The 20,480-nt window shown below is 37.9% G+C and overlaps 1 protein-coding gene across 1 annotated transcript in view; it reads left to right on the top strand.

Moving 5' to 3' along the window:
* LOC122799560 (carbonic anhydrase 15-like) overlaps positions 1–20,480 on the top strand; it is a 346,265-nt gene that overhangs the window by 312,370 nt on the left and 13,415 nt on the right. The window contains exon 7 of the mRNA XM_044068693.1: positions 6,213–6,379. Coding sequence (XP_043924628.1) covers positions 6,213–6,379 — 167 coding nt within the window. The remainder of the gene's footprint in view (positions 1–6,212; positions 6,380–20,480) is intronic.

Raw genomic sequence — 20,480 nt, 5'->3', positions numbered from 1 at the left:
AGATGGGTATTGGATATCATACACCACGGTTACAGGTTTTATTGCCATACCTTGCCTCCTTTCAAAGGCATGCCAGACGTTCCTCCTCCACAAAGAATAGAGGCTCACAAGCAAATTTCTCTGTTACTCCAAATAGGGGCCATTCAGCCGGTCCCTATGCCAGAAGTGGGCCTAGGATTTTATTCTCGCCTGTTCCTAGTACCAAAGAAAGGGAACACGTGGAGACCAATTTTGGACTTATCTATCCTCAACACTTATCTGGACATTCCCAAGTTCAAAATGTTGACGTTACAGCAGCTTTTACCTCTGCTGGGCAAAGATCATTGGATGGTAACTTTAGATCTCAAGGAGGCTTATCTTCATGTTCCTATCAGACTAAGTTGCAGGAAGTATCTGCGTTTTCGAGCTGGGACTTCTCATTATCAGTTCTCTGCATTGCCCTTTGGCTTATCTACTGCGCCCAGAGTGTTCACGAAGGTTCTGGCTCCAGTGATAGCTTTACCCAGGTTAAAGGGAATACAGATTTATCCCTATTTGGACGATTGCCTGATTCTGGCTCAAGAAAGGGACGAGCTTCTTCATCATTTGGATTATGTGATAGCAGTGCTAAGATGCCTGGGGTATTCTGTGAACGAAATAAAGTCCAGACTAGTACCCTCTCAAGACATGTGCTTTCTGGGTGTGAGACTGAATACAGCATCCCAGATGGCCTTTTTGACCCCGGACAAACAAAAGAATCTTTCCCTTTACTTTCATCAGTTGTCTCATCAGTCCGGGCTGACTGCAAGGACAGTCCTTCAAGCCTTAGGGTTCATGGTATCTTGTATTCTGGTGCTTCCCAATGCCAAACTGCATATGAGGAAGCTACAATGGTATCTCAAAAATGTATGGACACAGCACTGCCAGGATTTGGACACTGTCATTCAAATAATACCTTGCATTCAAAAGGAATTTTTGTGGTGGGCTCAGGAATGTCACCTAAACAAGGGACTCTCTGTGACCCGGCCAGAGGCGAGTCAGATTCTAACGACAGATGCCTCAGACAAAGCTTGGGGAGCTCATCTGAATGGAAAGTGGATACAAGACAAGTGGCCTGCCAGACTACAACATCTACATATCAACTTGAAAGAGATGTTAGCAGTCCAGTTTGCATTAATAGCTTTCAAGGATTTACTTCTTCCAGGGCAGGTGTTGATTCTAACAGACAACACAACTGTCATGTGGTACATCAACAAGCAAGGCGGAACACATTCTTATCCTCTATGCAGGCAAGCAATGATTTTGTGGGAGACTGCTCTCAGTTTACAGCTAAATCTTCAGGCAAGGTTTCTGCCGGGAGCACAGAACTCCTTAGCAGATGTGTTGAGCAGACAAATTATGGATCCCCACGAGTGGAAATTGGATCCTCATGTATTTCAGAAATTGACAGTGTCATGGGGAAGTCCAGACATAGATCTGTTCGCTTCCCCACTAAACCACCAGCTGCCAAAGTTTTGCACAAAAAGGTTTCATCCCACAGCTTGGAGAGTGGATGCTCTTTCTTTCAATTGGAGCAATCTTCATGTGTATGCCTTTCCGCCTCTGCCTCTCCTCCCAAAGGTACTACTAAAGGCCAGACAAGACAAGCCAAGGATGATTTTGATAGCTCCAGATTGGCCTCGACTGCATTGGTACCCATTACTGAGGAGCCTGGTACGGAAGCCTCCATGGCCTTTGCCTTCGATTCCACACCTGTTGTCTCAGGAGGACAGCCATTTGCTCAATGTCAAGCTTCACTCTCTGCACCTAACAGCATGGCATATTCTGTTTTGAACCATAGTGGGCCTCGACTTCCACAGCAAGTTTTGAATGTTATTTTGGAAGCTAGAAGGCCTAGTACAAGGAAAGTGTACGCAGAAAAATGGAAGAGATTTTTATTTTGGAGTGCAGCAAAGGATTTTGATGTTTCTGAGCCTAATTTAAGTGTGCTCTTCAATATCTTACCGAGTTACTGGACAAAGGTTTGTCCTTCTCTTCTATTAAGGTTCATGCTGCAGCAATTTCGGCTCACTATGATTGTGACCCACCATTGTTTTCTCATCCTTTGTTCAAGCAATTTCTTAGAGGGGCAAAGAATATAAGACCCCCACGAAGAGCTCCTACTCCTGCTTGGGATCTCAATTTTGTGTTGGAGAAACTCACTCTACAACCTTTTGAGCCTGCAGCTACTGCTGAATTAAAGTTTTTATCATGGAAGACTGCTTTTTTGTTGGCTATTACCTCTGCAAGAAGGGTTTCTGAGTTGCAGGCCCTTATGGCAGTTGAGCCTTTCTTAATTTTCCATAAGGATAGGGTATCTTTACGTACTAATCCTTCCTTTATGCCTAAAGTGGTTTCTAGTGTGGCTTTAAACCAAACTATTCATTTGCCTACCTTTTATGCAAATCCCCAAAATAAAGGGGAAAAGATTTTGCACACTTTAGATGTACACAGGCAGTTGCGATTTTATTTGGACAGAACTAAAGGGTTCAGGCAGTCTCAGCAGTTGTTGGTTTCTTTTGCTTTGAGTTCTCTGGGCAAGCCTGTGTCAAAACAAACTATTTCTAAGTGGATTGGGTTTTGCATTGCTTTCTGTTATTCCCATCATGGCAAGGAAGTTCCAGCTGGGATTAGGCCTCATTCCACTAGGGCTACTGCCACTTCAACCATTTTTTGAGAGGGGTGGCAACTAAGGATATTTTGGAGGCAGCAACTTGGAGTTCAGTGCATACTTTTTCCAGGCATTATCACCTCCCACTTTACTCTAAATCCAGGGCTGGTTTTGCCACTGCTGTTTTGCAGGGCATTTTGGCAGCTCCTGCTTCCTTATAATTTGACCATCCTCCCTTACCTCTGCTTTGGGATTCTACCCAAGTGTAAGGACTGCAGCAATGTGAGATGAAGAACATAGTACAGTTTTGTACCTACCATAAATGTAGATGTTCGAAGATCCACATTGCTGCAGTCCAATTTACCCTCCCTCCTTCCCCTCTGTAGTTAGAGGCGGTTGTGTGGGTTGGGTTGTCAATTGGTTATATTGTATATATTGTACATATTTTTAGTGCTAGGTTGGTTGGTTGTTGGTTTGCTGTCTTTTGGTTTTTGACCTTTGTTTTTAGGGTCTTCTGACATCTGGGGCAAGAAAAGACTGAGGATATGACGTCGGTCATGCGCATTTGTACCCTGACGTCCTGATGTCAGTCAAATGCGCCTTGACCGACGTCAGCCTTATACTTTGATATTCGGGCCGACCGAGGACAGCGGACTACCCCAAGTGTAAGGACTGCAGCAATGTGGATCTTCGAACATCTACATTTATGGTAGGTACAAAACTGTACTTTTCCATGACCATCATAAAGAGGGAATGACTTTTTAGCTATACCTACCAACTATCTCATTCACCAGAAATGGGATTGCACTACTGTCAGTGCTTGCAAGTTAACTCATTTTGAGACAGACAACCACCATGCCACTATTTTTGACGAGCAGGTTGTAGCTATACCTGGCATTCACCCAGGAGTCACTAGAGGTACAAGTAGCCCATTCATGGCCTCTTTCACAGAATAAAATAAATGACCACTCATTCTTTTCTCCCCACTGGTCATATGGTACCTACACTGCTAATTGGATGTGATCACTGATACACAGCTGAGATCCTTCAGCTGGCATGTACTCCCATCTTGGCACTGGGTAGCATTTATCTTACACAGATCTCTTTAACCTGCTGGCTTTAAGCATTTAATTGTAGGTCACATAAGGAAAACAGAATCCTAGGTTTGTGTGCACTGTTGGTTAACTTGACCATAATTTCAGGTCTTAGCTTACCCTATGACCTATTTTTAGTAATTGGAGAGGGTGCTGTTTTGTTTCTTCAGTGATTACTTTGATAAATGCCCCCAAGTGCATGCAGGCTACAGATGAAATCATGGTTTGCTTTTCTTTCATACTCACTCTCATTGCTTTTTTGAAAATATGTTGCTGAGTCCAAGCTGAGATTCTGTGTCATGTTATGCTGAGCTTTTAATTGCTGCACACATTTGTAAGTGTTTAAATCAGATATGTGCCCCATAGATTTCCAACTGTATCCTATCTGTGGGGCTGCACAAACTGTTATTAATGAAGGACCTTATGCTAGTTACTGGCTCAGCTGAAGATCACTTGTAAAGTGTTGCATACAACTGATGTTGTTCTCCTTGAGTCGGGTCTACTATATGACTAGGGTCCATCCTAGGTCAAAATAGCTTCTGTATAATTGCCAACAAGACAGGGAACTGCTTGGCTTGCAAAAGGCTGTTACAAATTCAGAAAATATTTCTCTGTATGATGGTACCTTCTCCGATGTTAACTCCTTGAAACTGTCTGCCTTGGTTTGTGTCGTGTGCTGTCTTCCCATTTTCAAAGACCATTTATTTATTTTTTCTTTTCTTTTTTATGTAGGCCATTCACGAGGCTACATACTCGGATACAACAGTGTTAATTCTGTGTATTCTGTTTCAGTGGCTGCCTTCAGCTTTTTCTTTAAATGGTAATCCCATATTCTGTTCAGATATTTTGGAGTTAGGTTCTGGTTTGCACTTAGAACAGAGATGAGTGTAGCATAAAATCCAGAAGGGCTGGCATTTTGTTGATGGTGCTGTGTCATCATTTGTGATATACTGTTCTCCAGTCTTATTCCAAGTTAGCCCATTGTGGCCTCCAGCTAAGGACCTTTTGTATTTTATTCATTTAATTTTTTATTTACATTTGTTTGCTAGGGTAGTGCACTGATCACAACTGACCAACTTCAGACAGAGCTCTGATGAAAATGTTTCACTTTAAGTAAAAAAATGAAATTAGAAGAAATCAGACAGAATAATATATTTAAGATATTATAAATGCATAACATATTTGAAGGTGATATAACAAAGATAGTGCTTTTCAACATGCATGTATAGTAAACAGTTAATGTGTATAACATATGCGCTATGTAGTCATAAGTACTTGTAATTTGGGATACAAGGTAAAATGGCTGCTTTTTTTAAAATATTAGTAGACATAATTTTTAATACTTCTAAGCCTCCAGCCTTCAAGAGAAGATTTGTTAAGTAAACAGCAACACTGGTAAGTTCTCTGTGGAAATGTAAAATAGCTTAGCCTTGTTTGTGGACCTTGCTTTCTCTCACTTGAGTCCTGTTTCCAAATATGGATTAAGAATGTTACAGGGACAAGTTGAACCACCAAACCTGTGGTATTGCTTGGGCTCGTACAGTTTGCATTTAGGTCCACAGCTGGCATGAGTTGTGTGATATTGTCTTGCATTTCATTTAAAGATCTTCTCCTGAAATTGTTGAAAAAAGGGGACTGAGTGTAGCCATTTAGCCATTCCTTTGGGGTGTAACATTTTACAAATGTTTAAACATTGCTTTCAAAATGTCTGCACTTTAAAACACCTAATTTAGATACAATGCATGGCAGCGGGACCCACCAGTGTATGAAGTTGTTTTATTGTTACTCTACATTCTTGCACTTTGCTCCAGTTACACTGATACGTCTGCTTTATTTGCTCTCTCCCTTAACCCTTAAATGAACTTTCCTGGGTTACACTTCTACCTGGATTTTTATCTTTGATCTCTTGATTTGTGTTGCTATGTCTCTCATTCCCTCATTGAAATTAGTTTTTAAGTGTGTATCTGTAATGAAGTGCAAAAAGGAGACAAGTTATTCATGGATAACTCAAGACAAAGTCACCAATCTCACTGCTTTCAACCACGTGATACGTTTTCATCTTTAGGTAATGTATTGAACCTCAAGATATCTCTTTGCAAACTTCCTCTTGCTGCATTACAAATGCTTCTGAGTTGTGCTATGAAGAAACCATGACATATAAGACAAGCATTTTTGACTCCTTGCTTAACTCAGTCCTTAAACATTTTCTTCTTTTAAGACAGCACATGCAGCCCATTTTGACCCACCCTTCATGATACCTTTACTGCATTGTTGAACAATGCTGACAATATATGTGTACCACAGAGCTGTAAAGCTTTCTAATAAATGTCCTGGTCACTGAGTCACCAATTTCATTGAGATTGTACTGGAGTAATACCAAAGTTAATATGTTTTCTTTTTTTTTTTTTTTTTTGCACAGATCAGTTTTCTAATATTTTTATTTGTTTAGCAACAATTCAACAATATTATATCTCTCTGTCTTACTGAAGGTCAGGAATTGCCACTGGTAACTACATTCCGCTTGGACAGTCTTCTTCCAAGCAGAAGCCTGCTGTCTAAGTACTTCAGGTACGAAGGATCTCTGACCACACCTGGCTGTGGAGAAGCAGTGATCTGGACTGTCTTTCAGGATCCAATTGAAATTAGTGAAACTCAGGTAAGTAGTTTAGAGGCATTCGTTAGAACTAAGGGCAGTTGTAGTACCTGTTGATTTCTCTGTAATGTATTTAAGATGATATTAAAACAGCTACTAGACTATTGATCTGCTTGTAGTGAGCTGGAAAGAAGACATCATTTGGAGCTTTGGTTTATGATTTTCTTGATGAATGATAGCACTATAAGAGTCATGGAAGATGTTTGTCAGCCCTTGGATGGGGAGGAGTGAGGTTGGGGGAAGGGAGGTGCTGTGGAGCCCATTTTCTCACCACAGTAATCTGCATACCCAAAATAATGCTAATGACATTCGCAGTTGCATTGCATCTAAGAGAGAGACAGTTGTAAGACAGTTATGGGATTAACTCCTCGGTATCCTGCAAGTAAGAATGTTTTAGAGAACATTAGATAGATAAATATTTCTGTTTGTTATATGAGGACATTTTATAATGGATATACCTGCTTTTGCTTACTGTTAAGACTACATATTGATTGAATAGTGCAGAACAGATGTATAAAAAAACTAGATAAGGAAAGTAGAAAAACAAATGTATTTCTTGCTACCTTCCCACTACCACTGAGCATTGCCTTAGTAATATCTTTCTTTCCAAACACCAAAGACATCTCTTTTTCTGGAGCTGTAAGAGTGGTATGCAAACATTGTAGACTCCAGAGCTGCTTTTCTGTACACTGTTTACCCTTCCTTCTAACCTGAAGCTTCTAACTATTGCCTTTTATTTTCCCGTTTAGTACATTCTTTATACAGAACCCCCCTGACAGACATCTCCCCCACACAGTCTGCAGAGCTAAAAAGGGTGAGGCACAATTTTCTACACCAGCTACACACCAATTAGTAGAAGCGGCAGAACGGCAATGCTCAAATGCAAGATTAACTGCTATGTATGTGAAACATTATACAATGTTAAAAGTAACATTTGGAAGGGGGGGGTACACAGCTAGAGGACCCATTCAATTTTAATGTTAGGTACTCTGCAAAGTCAGTAGCTCTCTGCTTTCTTAGCTAGGCACTGTACTCTAACAAACCCTTTTTCTCTCTGTCCATAGCAAATCTTGCCAGACAGAACAAAGTTGGCACCCTTTCAGATCTAAACCAGGAAAAGCTCACCAGACCCGGACCGAACCAAAACGGAAGATAGCAGTTTTCAATGGATGTAGTAAAATTTAGTAAACCTGCTGTAAGATACAAGCTGGTGAACCAAACAGAGCAAATAAAAAGTCAGCTGCATAAATGTTGAATTTCTTCCAAAGATGGTAAAAAGCAGTCCAAATAGTTCCACCACAAAGCTTTTATTCACAAAACACCAAGCGCTTTCGCCTGGACAATTCCAGGCTTTTTCAAGGTTAAATTTCAAATGAGGCCACACTGCTTTTATACACTAGTTAATTGGCCAATTGAACAATTAAGTTCATCATTAAGATGTTTCAATCTACTTTTTAAAGTGCAAACGTGCAGTGTTGTTACTGAAATTCCTCTTATTTTAAAACAAGTGTGTTGCAGGTAAATACTAAACAAGACAAAATACCTAAACAAACATACAGTTCAAATATTGTTAGAACCTGAATCTTTTTATAAAACCATTCAAGTTAGCAATTTCTACTAAACACTCTTAGGTCACAAGTTTGTCTAAACTTAAAACTACTCATTTAAAAACATCAGTAAAAATAAAAATAACAAAACTTATAACTATAAAAAATTCTTAAGATATAAAATATCATATTGTTTTAGAAGGAACAGAAAAAATACCCATTGTAATTGCTATTGGAATTAATTTGTTGTCCACTATACTACAAAACAATTCGTGTTAATTCATTGTGTTATTCCTAATGTTCATAATTGATTTTTATTTAAATTAATTATATATTGTTTGTCTTTTTTTAAAAACTACTAAGTTCAAATAGCCCAACTATTCCTAAAAATTGTAAATTTATACACTTGTATATGTGAGTTGAAGGAATTTAAAGCTTGTTCCTTCTCATTTTCAGTATGCTATTAATGCTAATGCTTTCATTCATACCAGGACTCCTTGAAGCATCTAATTTAATTTGCCAGGTTAACTCTCTAGTTTCCAAATAGGTTTCACAGTCACCTCTGCTGGAGTCATTGGTGACTCTTTCTAAGATGAAAAATTTTTTACACATCTTGTCACAGATTAGAGAGTGTTTGTAGAAAGCATTAGTATTTTTCTTTCTTTCAATTTCATATGTATGTTCATATATACGTTTTTTAAGGGTTCTAGTGGTTTTACCCACATAGAAACCATTACAAGAAGTGCAAATACCAAGATAAACTATACCAGTAGTGTTACAATTGTAGTGGCCCAACGCTCTTAAAGTGCAATTCCTAGCAGGAATGAATATTTTGTCAGCATTTAACAGGAACTTACATTGTCTACATGCCCCACATTTGAAAGTTCCATTCTTCCTATGTGGGGATGTGGTGTTGAAGGTGTTCCTTATGCTGGTATTCTGTTCTAACATTCCTTTAATATTTATGTCCCGCTTTCTAATGAAAGTTAGTGACCTTGGTAAATAGTTCTTAATGTCTTCTTGTGATGTGAGCATGGACCAAAAAGTTTGTAGTGTATTTTCAATAAAAGCAGCATCTTTAGTGTATGTGTAACTAAAACTGTTTTGTATGTCTTTATTTTCTTTGCTCCTGTTGTTGATAGCCAGAAGACCTTTACTTAACAAAGGTGGAAACTCAGAGTCTCTTTTTCTTACTATCTCTTCAGTTATCATATTAATTAACTGAGGTGGGTACCCCCTTTCTACTAGCATGTTAGCTAGATTTGCAGCCTCCTTCAAAAGGCTTCTAAGGTACTGCAGATTCTCGATGCTCTAATCAACTGGCTCCTTATAATTCCCTTCTTAGTATAAAAGGGATGTGAACTCTCAAAGTGCAGGAATGTGTTAGAATATAGGGCCTTCCTAAAATAGTCGATTCAAAGTGTTCCCTTTGTTGTCCTTGGTAAGAAGGATGTCCAAATAATGCAATGAATTAGTGTCAAGTTCGTAAGTAAAGAACAAGAAGTTAGTTGTTGTGTTGATGTATTCAAAGAACTCCAAAAAACATTCTTTTGAACCCTGCCACAGTAAACAAATGTCATCAAGGTATCGTTTGTAAAAAAGAATGTTATGCTTCCACCTTGAAGAATGTATGTAATCTTGTTCCCATTTGTGCAGGACAATGTTGCATAAGATGAAGCACAAGGGGAGCCCATGGCTACCCTTTTTTCTGCCTAAAATGCTTTCCATTAAAGAAAATGTAATTGTTGTTGAGAATAATTTCCATAAATTCTATCAATAAGTTAATCTGGTTGTTACTTAATTCACTTAAGTTTATCAAAATGTCAGAAAACCAGTCAATTCCAGTATCGTGAGGTATACTTGGGAATAATTCTATTACGTCTATAGTAATCATCAAGACGTCTTTATGACAGATGTTAGATGGAATACTGGCCAAAAATTCCCAAGAATCTTTACACACGTAAGGAAGTGTGGAAATAACTGGTTTAATTTTGTGTTCTACATATTTACCTAAAGGTTCAGTGATGCTGTTTGCTCCAGCTACAATTGGCCTAAATTTCAAAGGAAATATTCCTTTGTGAACCTTTGGTATCCCAAATAGTATTGGGGTTTTTGGATGTGGAACATGTAAATAGTTAAATAGTTCTTCATTTATCACCCCTTGGAGTAAGTGGTCATTTAAAGTATGTTTGATGTTAGCTTGGGCAACATTAAGTTCATTAATAGATGATTGTTCATAAGTGTTAGAATCCTGCAAAATGTCAAACATTGCTGTGTCATAGTCGGAGGTCTTCATTAAGACCATCCCACCCCCTTTGTCCGGTTTCATAACCCTGATTTTTTGCTCCCTTATCACTTCCATAGCTTCTACTAAGTAGGTGTTAAAATTAAGTGGAGAATCCTGTCTGTTTGATAAGTTACCTCTCAGGGTGTTTTCAATAAGTTCTTCAAATATTTTTAAACTCGGGTGCAAAGGTGGGTTAAAAGACTAGACCTAGTGATGTTACTACTGACAGTATGTTGCCCTTTGAAAAGAAGTGAAAGATTGAGATTCCTAATGAACAGTTTCAGTTCTATTATTAATTTAGGAACATACGCAGGTCTTGATGGAACATAGTTTAACCCTTTAGTAAATAATTCAAAATGAACCGGGGTGATTTCAAGTTGGTATAATTATAAATGTTAAAGTTGTCAGATGAAACAACAGTAAAGTTAGCATTCGGATTAGAACTCAAACAGGTTTCAGTGCTACTGTTTAATTGTGTGTTCTCCCCCATGCTTGTTGGTATGGGGCATTCAAATTCCTCCCCCCTGGTCTGCCCTGGGGAAAGTAAAAACCCTGTGGAGAGTTACTATTTTCTTTTTGTGCTAGTCTTTCACTCCTTCTTAACGGTTCAGGGTTCTGTACATTTCTAGCGTTCTGACCTGCATTTCTTTTTTCATATTCAACTTCATTAATCCTGGTAACTTGGTTAGATTTCAACCCTAAGGGATAAGCTCTCCCTTCTCTGTATTCTAAAAGGTCTCTGTCTAACTTTTTTATTTTTCTGTCAATAACTTTCTGACAGTGCTGGTCTACTTCTAAGAACACTTCATCATATTTCTTCTTGTGTCTAAGGAAATTCTTATGCTTTACAATATTGTCATTTAAAACAGTCAATTCATCCAAAAATACATTGCATTTATTCTGGTAGTCCTTCACCATCAAATCCAACATTTCCAGGCCAGTTTGATTAAAAAGTTCAAGTAGCTGTGTGTGTAAAACTGAACCAGCAGTAGCACTGTTGGGAAATTTATAACTTCTAAGGCCTTTCGTTACTCTTTTTGCATTAATGCATTCTTTTAGATAACTAATTTCAAGCTGACAGTTCTTATATGAATACAGCTTGTTACTAAAAGAGTCAAAATCAACATCCAACTGCTGTGTATTCTGGTGAAAAGTACCTTTTTTGAACTCCGGTTGGAGTTCTGTCCATTTTTTAAAATTGAATGAATTCTCCATGTCTCCGCCGTTTGGCGCCCTGTTGTTAAAGTTCTCCTCATGTCTTAATGCTGTCCCAGCTCCTAGTATACCGCTTGTACTAGCGGTGCCATTCGGCTCCTGCGCCGTACGTAGTCTTTGTTGAAGCAATGTTGCTTGCTGTTGATGCGGTATTGCTAGTAGTTGATTTCCCGGAGGAAAAGAAAAGTCTGTAACTTCGGGCTCCGACTGCCCCGTAAGAACCCTGTTGATATTGGTCAACAGTGCTAGTACTTGATTAAACTCAGATCGAGTTACTGGAGCATCATCGTTGGTATCCCTTAGAATAAGGGGAGTGTTCAAAAGATCCGTGGCTGGTGGTTCTTCCGACATCACAGCAAAGAACCAACGAAGCAGATGAAAACCAGAACAAAACCAGGAAAAGCTCACCAGACCCGGACCAAACCAAAACGGAAGATAGCAGTTTTCAATGGATGTAGTAAAATTTAGTAAACCTGCTGTAAGATACAAGCTGGTGAACCAAACAGAGCAAATAAAAAGTCAGCTGCATAAATGTTGAATTTCTTCCAAAGATGGTAAAAAGCAGTCCAAATAGTTCCACCACAAAGCTTTTATTCACAAAACACCAAGCGCTTTCGCCTGGACAATTCCAGGCTTTTCAAGGTTAAATTTCAAATGAGGCCACACTGCTTTTATACACTAGTTAATTGGCCAATTGAACAATTAAGTTCATCATTAAGATGTTTCAATCTACTTTTTAAAGTGCAAACGTGCAGTGTTGTTACTGAAATTCCTCTTATTTTAAAACAAGTGTGTTGCAGGTAAATACTAAACAAGACAAAATACCTAAACAAACATACAGTTCAAATATTGTTAGAACCTGAATCTTTTTATAAAACCATTCAAGTTAGCAATTTCTACTAAACACTCTTAGGTCACAAGTTTGTCTAAACTTAGAAACTACTCATTTAAAAACATCAGTAAAAATAAAAATACCAAAACTTATAACTATAAAAATTCTTAAGATATAAAATATCATATTGTTTTAGAAGGAACAGAAAAATACCCATTGTAATTGCTATTGGAATTAATTTGTTGTCCACTATACTACAAAACAATTCGTGTTAATTCATTGTGTTATTCCTAATGTTCATAATTGATTTTTATTTAAATTAATTATATATTGTTTGTCTTTTTAAAACTACTAAGTTCAAATAGCCCAACTATTCCTAAAATTGTAAATTTATACACTTGTATATGTGAGTTGAAGGAATTTAAAGCTTGTTCCTTCTCATTTTCAGTATGCTATTAATGCTAATGCTTTCATTCATACCAGGACTCCTTGAAGCATCTAATTTAATTTGCCAGGTTAACTCTCTAGTTTCCAAATAGGTTTCCCAGTCACCTCCCCTGGGGTCATTGGTGACTCTTTCTAAGATGAAAAATTTTATACACATCTTGTCACAGATTAGAGAGTGTTTATAGAAAGCATTAGTATTTTTCTTTCTTTCAATTTCATATGTATGTTCATATATACGTTTTTTAAGGGTTCTAGTGGTTTTACCCACATAGAAACCATTACAAAAAGTGCAAATGCCAAGGTAAACTATACCTGTAGTATTACAATTGTAGTGGCCCAACGCTCTTAAAGTGCAATTCCTAGCAGGAATGAATATTTTGTCAGCATTTAACAGGAACTTACATTGTCTACATGCCCCACATTTGAAAGTTCCATTCTTCCTATGTGGGGATGTGGTGTTGAAGGTGTTCCTTATGCTGGTATTCTGTTCTAACATTCCTTTAATATTTATGTCCCGCTTTCTAATGAAAGTTAGTGACCTTGGTAAATAGTTCTTAATGTCTTCTTGTGATGTGAGCATGGACCAAAAAGTTTGTAGTGTATTTTCAATAAAAGCAGCATCTTTAGTGTATGTGTAACTAAAACTGTTTTGTATGTCTTTATTTTCTTTGCTCCTGTTGTTGATAGCCAGAAGACCTTTACTTAACAAAGGTGGAAACTCAGAGTCTCTTTTTCTTACTATCTCTTCAGTTATCATATTAATTAACTGAGGTGGGTACCCCCTTTCTACTAGCATGTTAGCTAGATTTGCAGCCTCCTTCAAAAAGGCTTCTAAGGTACTGCAGATTCTCGATGCTCTAATCAACTGGCTCCTTATAATTCCCTTCTTAGTATAAAAGGGATGTGAACTCTCAAAGTGCAGGAATGTGTTAGAATATAGGGGCTTCCTAAAAATAGTCGATTCAAAGTGTTCCCCTTTGTTGTCCTTGGTAAGAAGGATGTCCAAATAATGCAATGAATTAGTGTCAAGTTCGTAAGTAAAGAACAAGAAGTTAGTTGTTGTGTTGATGTATTCAAAGAACTCCAAAAAACATTCTTTTGAACCCTGCCACAGTAAACAAATGTCATCAAGGTATCGCTTTGTAAAAAAGAATGTTATGCTTCCACCTTGAAGAATGTATGTAATCTTGTTCCCATTTGTGCAGGACAATGTTCGCATAAGATGAAGCACAAGGGGAGCCCATGGCTACCCCTTTTTTCTGCCTAAAATGCTTTCCATTAAAGAAAATGTAATTGTTGTTGAGAATAATTTCCATAAATTCTATCAATAAGTTAATCTGGTTGTTACTTAATTCACTTAAGTTTATCAAAATGTCAGAAAACCAGTCAATTCCAGTATCGTGAGGTATACTTGGGAATAATTCTATTACGTCTATAGTAATCATCAAGACGTCTTTATGACAGATGTTAGATGGAATACTGGCCAAAAATTCCCAAGAATCTTTACACACGTAAGGAAGTGTGGAAATAACTGGTTTAATTTTGTGTTCTACATATTTACCTAAAGGTTCAGTGATGCTGTTTGCTCCAGCTACAATTGGCCTAAATTTCAAAGGAAATATTCCTTTGTGAACCTTTGGTATCCCAAATAGTATTGGGGTTTTTGGATGTGGAACATGTAAATAGTTAAATAGTTCTTCATTTATCACCCCTTGGAGTAAGTGGTCATTTAAAGTATGTTTGATGTTAGCTTGGGCAACATTAAGTTCATTAATAGATGATTGTTCATAAGTGTTAGAATCCTGCAAAATGTCAAACATTGCTGTGTCATAGTCGGAGGTCTTCATTAAGACCATCCCACCCCCTTTGTCCGGTTTCATAACCCTGATTTTTTGCTCCCTTATCACTTCCATAGCTTCTACTAAGTAGGTGTTAAAATTAAGTGGAGAATCCTGTCTGTTTGATAAGTTACCTCTCAGGGTGTTTTCAATAAGTTCTTCAAATATTTTTAAACTCGGGTGCAAAGGTGGGTTAAAAAGACTAGACCTAGTGATGTTACTACTGACAGTATGTTGCCCCTTGAAAAGAAGTGAAAGATTGAGATTCCTAATGAACAGTTTCAGTTCTATTATTAATTTAGGAACATACGCAGGTCTTGATGGAACATAGTTTAACCCTTTAGTAAATAATTCAAAATGAACCGGGGTGATTTCCAAGTTGGTATAATTATAAATGTTAAAGTTGTCAGATGAAACAACAGTAAAGTTAGCATTCGGATTAGAACTCAAACAGGTTTCAGTGCTACTGTTTAATTGTGTGTTCTCCCCCATGCTTGTTGGTATGGGGCATTCAAATTCCTCCCCCCTGGTCTGCCCTGGGGAAAGTAAAAACCCTGTGGAGAGTTACTATTTTCTTTTTGTGCTAGTCTTTCACTCCTTCTTAACGGTTCAGGGTTCTGTACATTTCTAGCGTTCTGACCTGCATTTCTTTTTTCATATTCAACTTCATTAATCCTGGTAACTTGGTTAGATTTCAACCCTATGTGAAACATTATACAATGTTAAAAGTAACATTTGGAAGGGGGGGGTACACAGCTAGAGGACCCATTCAATTTTAATGTTAGGTACTCTGCAAAGTCAGTAGCTCTCTGCTTTCTTAGCTAGGCACTGTACTCTAACAAACCCTTTTTCTCTCTGTCCATAGCAAATCTTGCCAGACAGAACAAAGTTGGCACCCTTTCAGATCTCCCAATTCCACTTCTTAAGCCTTGTACTTCCATCCCAAGACCTTTCTCATCTCCTTTTCATTACAGTACATGAATTAGTTCCATACATCTCAACCTCTTAGAGCAAGAAATCTGGACAAAGCCGTAAATAAAAGTGGGACAAAGGCCGAAAAATAGGGACAATTTTTAAATATTGCTCTTACAAACTTAGAAAGTTAATAGAATAACAGGTTTTACATTAGCATAGATTTTCTAAATGGTATGAAGTCTGAAACCCAAATTTCTGCCATTATGTTTTAACTTTAATCTTTAATGATTTACTGCTAATTTGCCAGAAAACCAATTTTTTTTGAAAAATGGATGAAAAATATGAGGCAAAAATCTGGACATTCTGCAAACATCTGTACAGTTGCGAGGTAAGAATTCTTCTTCCACTAGTCACCTACTCTGTTAGATAAATATATCCTCACATTTTTCCCGTCTCAAAGCTCTCTTTTTGTAACAGTCTGAAAAATATATTCACCCATTTTTTTTGTGGAAGTAAGCACTGATTGGTAGTCTCTAAAATAAGAGACATGTCCCTGGCTGTGTAAGCCCTGCTCAGTTTACCCTCACTATGGTGGTTTACTTTACTGCAATACCCCCAGTTCCAGCTTTCCCCCTCTTACTCTAAATTTGTTCTCTATCAGTCCCACTTGTTCTCGATCAGTTCCTTCCTTTTCTCCCAGATCAACCAATTTCCCTTACATCACTACCCCGTTTCATTCTATCAAATCCTTTACCAAACTCTCAGAATACTATCAACCGACCACTACCCATTTTAGTCCCTCGCCTACCACTCCACCTAACATAAAGCCCCCGCCTCCTCCATCTTTTCTTTCCACTGTAATCGACCCTAAACTTCCACAGACAATGAAAATAAACAACCTACTTCCTCCCTGCTCTGTACATATTCTAACAGTCACTGCAATTCAACTGTCTCTCCACTCACCCTTGCCACCATAACTACTCCATTTACTCTTAAAACCCTACTTTCAACTCATATTTCATACCACCCTACCTCTAAAACGCTGGTGCCTCTACACACGTCTGCTCTAACTGTTGTTCTTCCACTGCTTTGCCAAATTATTTTCCATGCATCCTGCATCCCTCATCTTAAATCACAATGTTACTAACTCAAACACTACTACTTTGCATGCTTACGTCACCCACCTTCCTGTTATACTATGGTCACATCAAATGTTTCCCCCACTACAAACCCTGTTATACTATGGTCACATCAAATGTTTCCCCCACTACAAACCTAAACACACACACACACACACACACACACACACACACACACACACACACACACACACACACACACACACACACACACACACACACACACACACTCCCTTTTCTTTTACTATATCTCCTAATCTCTACTATTCAACATGTTCTGACTTCTTTACCTATGATTTTATTTATTTATTTATTTAACATTTGTTTACTGAGAAAGTCCGACTTGGAACAAAGCCAATTTCCAGCGAGTGCCCGGGGAGAAACACTCCAGATGCATGTCTTTGAAACATGTATAAATACATTAAATCTAAGATCAATACCTAATATCCAACAATAAAACTTAAACACAAGTCTAATGGACTCTATATCGCCTCACACACCAGTTTTGACCCTTAAACTTTGTGTGAATATTCATCCAAACCCTGCCATCCAAGGCTGCCAGTTCAGCTTCCCTATCCTTTCATGACTTAGACTTACTACTGTTTAACTTGAACCTCAGAAGCATGTGTAACAAAAATTCAGTACATCCACACACGTCTACTATTTTCCTCTCAAGGTATACTAGCGGAACCAAGACATGGTTAACACAAGTAATAACCAACAATGGAATACTTCACCCTGGTTTCAATATACTCAGAATGGATAGGAAACATAAAAGGGCAGATGTAGCCATCATTCACAAAAACAGGCAAAGAGAAAGAAATAGGGGATTCTAAATGAAAGACCACCACTGGTAGAGTTTTTAGTAGACTCTAGAACAGAAGCTGTCATTAAAAAAGGAATAATTAGCACAGCATATAACATTTTGCATGATAACTATAAGAATCAATCAGAGGAGGTTAGAAAGGATTAGGAAGAGAGACTGGATAAGCAATTTGCAAAATAAAAAAACAATGGGAGGATATATGTATGTCTCCCAAGTATGCAACAAAATCTAGAAGATTTAGGATTTCTGCCTGGAAATGTTTACATAGATACTTTTATACCCCAAGTAGACTTCAGAGAAATTTTCCTCAGGCAGACAGCAAATGTTGGAAATGTGAAGGGGAAGAAAGAGGTAATTGGGAACATATTTTCTGAGAGTGCAGTGCATTGGTGGACTTTAAGGATTCCCTGTGGGATGCAGTGTCGGAAATCCTGGGTGGGCAGATTGGTCTGATGAGGGAAATCATTTTTCTGAGCTGTGATACAGAAATGGAATTGCCTAGACATGGCAAGGCCTTGCTGTGTCTAATAATGGTGGCTGCCAAAAAAGCAGTTACTAGAAAATGGAAATCAAAATCTAAGCCAACTACACTGGAAGTAGTGAATATAGTAACAGAGATAAAACAACTGGAACTGAGATCTTTAGAAAAGGGTAGGAGCAAATGACATAGGAAAAACTGAGAACTGTGGGAACAATACCTACAGGGGATGAATGAGGTTTAAAAGAAAGCAGCACCTAAATGAGCATGTAATGTTTGGGTGAGAAAAATTGGGTAGATTACAAGTTATGTGTAGTGTTTGCAACTGGGAGTGTGTCACTATGGTTTGTGATGTGAAATGCTTGCGTCTAGGATTGTGTCGGTGTGGCTTGTTTTCATTTATATAAATGTATGACTGCCTGTGCAGTAAGTGATGGTTTACTAAAGATGTTTCTTGTTTAAAAAAGGTAGAAATTGAATAATTTATGTAATATTGCTTAGGTTATATGATACATAGCAATATATGTGAAGTATAATGTTTGTTATGTTAATATAGTTTGATTACTTTTATATGAATGTAAATTTGCCTACGTCACAACTGGTAATTCAATAAAGGTGTTTGGGAAACAAAATTCAATAATGCCAAAGTACTAATAGCTCACCTCAAAATTAGCCTCCCCCCCCCCCCGCTAATAATAAAGACTCATTTGCCACTCAATGCAATTCCTATTTCATTCAGGCCTTTCTATCCATGACTAATGACCTCTGCACCCCCCACATAATTTCTAACCATACTTGAAAGCCATTTACAGACATTTGACCTTAACTGTATTCCTACCACTAGTATAAGAAAGTTGCTAAGCACACTAAATCCATCAACTTTGGCTGCTGATCACCTTTCCACTGATTTTCTAAAAGTTGCTGCAGATATTTTTATTCTTCTCAGTCTCCATTCTGACCAGCTGGGCAATATTTGAAAATTATGCCCCTTCCATTTGGTTAAATTTGTGACCAACCTTTCTTACAAAATACATCATTGCTTGGCATTAGAACAACAAAGCTATCTCAAATTCCCAAACCACCTAACTTACTCATAACCAATCACTGCTCAACTCATCTCAAAAATGCCCAGCATTAAATAACACTCTGCTGTAATACTCATCTAACTGAGACCTTCACTCTAGCAGTAAAAGTCTACTTGTTGTTTTTCTTTTCGGCATTTCCCGGTTAGGGGTCGCCACAGCAGAACTCCGGTCCGCTAATGATTGGCAGTAGATTTTTATGGTGCCGAGTTCCAGATCGACGCCTGACCTTCAACGAAGACAGGCCCATTTATGCATGTCTTTCGAACATCACTCGACCACGGGGAGGACATGCAGACTCCACACAGAAGGAACTCCAGTCGAGAATCGAACAGGAGAGCCTCTTGCTGTGAGGCAACAATGCTACCGCTGCACCACCGCAGCAAACTCTGCTATCAATCAATAAATCATATAACACTGCTAGAGATTCCCTACAACATTCCAACTCATATTAAACAGATAGAAAAAGTAAACAACTTGAAAACCTTGCCTAAATAGCATCTAAATCAAAGCTATCTCTGCTTATCCCGCTCAGCAGTCCAGTCTTTTCACAGCCCTTTCCATTACATGAACTCAAACCACCTCTTCATCCTATGCTCTGTTTTTTTTTTCTGTGTACACCTTTATGCTTTTTAACACCTATCTCCTAGCTATTACATCTTTCTCAATCTACTAACCAAAATACTACATGCTGTCTTTCCTCTGTTCTGTTCATCGTCTCTCTCCCCCTCCCTACCTCCTCTATCTCACATCCTTAATATTAAGTATATTTCCTATAGTTTCTCAACATAGCAGTTTTTAACCTTGTAAATATATTGTTACTTCATGTTATAGATTTATAGGATTATTTTTATTGAATATATTGATTTTTTTTAACTGTACTGTAAATACATGTACTGGTCTATGTATTCATGTAATTTTGTTGATCATTTCTCCTTGGGCCACTGCTGAAAGATGGGCACTGCCCAGTCAGACTTTCTCAGTCAACAAACAAAAATAAATAGCTAAAATAATAACAAGAACTGGAAGTGTTTGTGTTTTTCTTTTTTTTGTGAGAAGGATAATGTGGAATATTTGAAAGTATTACCCCTTTTTAAAGCTGGAATAGAACAGATGTTATGGTTTAGTTTATGACACTGGGTTGTCAGTTTCCTCTGGGCTCCAAGCCAGGAGAAATAAAATGCTATCTGCAGCTTCTGTTTTTGAAATGTGGGGTCATCCATTGTCTACTATGTGTATAATTTGATAGGTCATAGAGATTTAAAAAAATATAATCATGAATGTGCAGGCTGATATTGTGGTATTCTTTGCTTGGTTATTTGGGGTAAGTGTGCTCAGCAGGCAAAAAGCCATAATTTACAGTGAAGTGTTACTTCATCAATCTAGTTTTTTTTCTGTAGGTTATTTTTGCCCATGTGCCTGATTCCTGAACTGTTGTCATGGACTTCATTGGTCCTTTTACATGACCCATACAGACTACTGTTTTTTCATGCCTTTC

Source organism: Protopterus annectens, chromosome 4.part0, assembly GCF_019279795.1.
Source record: "Protopterus annectens isolate FY-2018-M chromosome 4.part0, PAN1.0, whole genome shotgun sequence".
NCBI classification, from domain to species: Eukaryota; Metazoa; Chordata; order Ceratodontiformes; family Protopteridae; genus Protopterus; species Protopterus annectens.
This window is presented reverse-complemented; position numbering and strand designations above follow the sequence as displayed.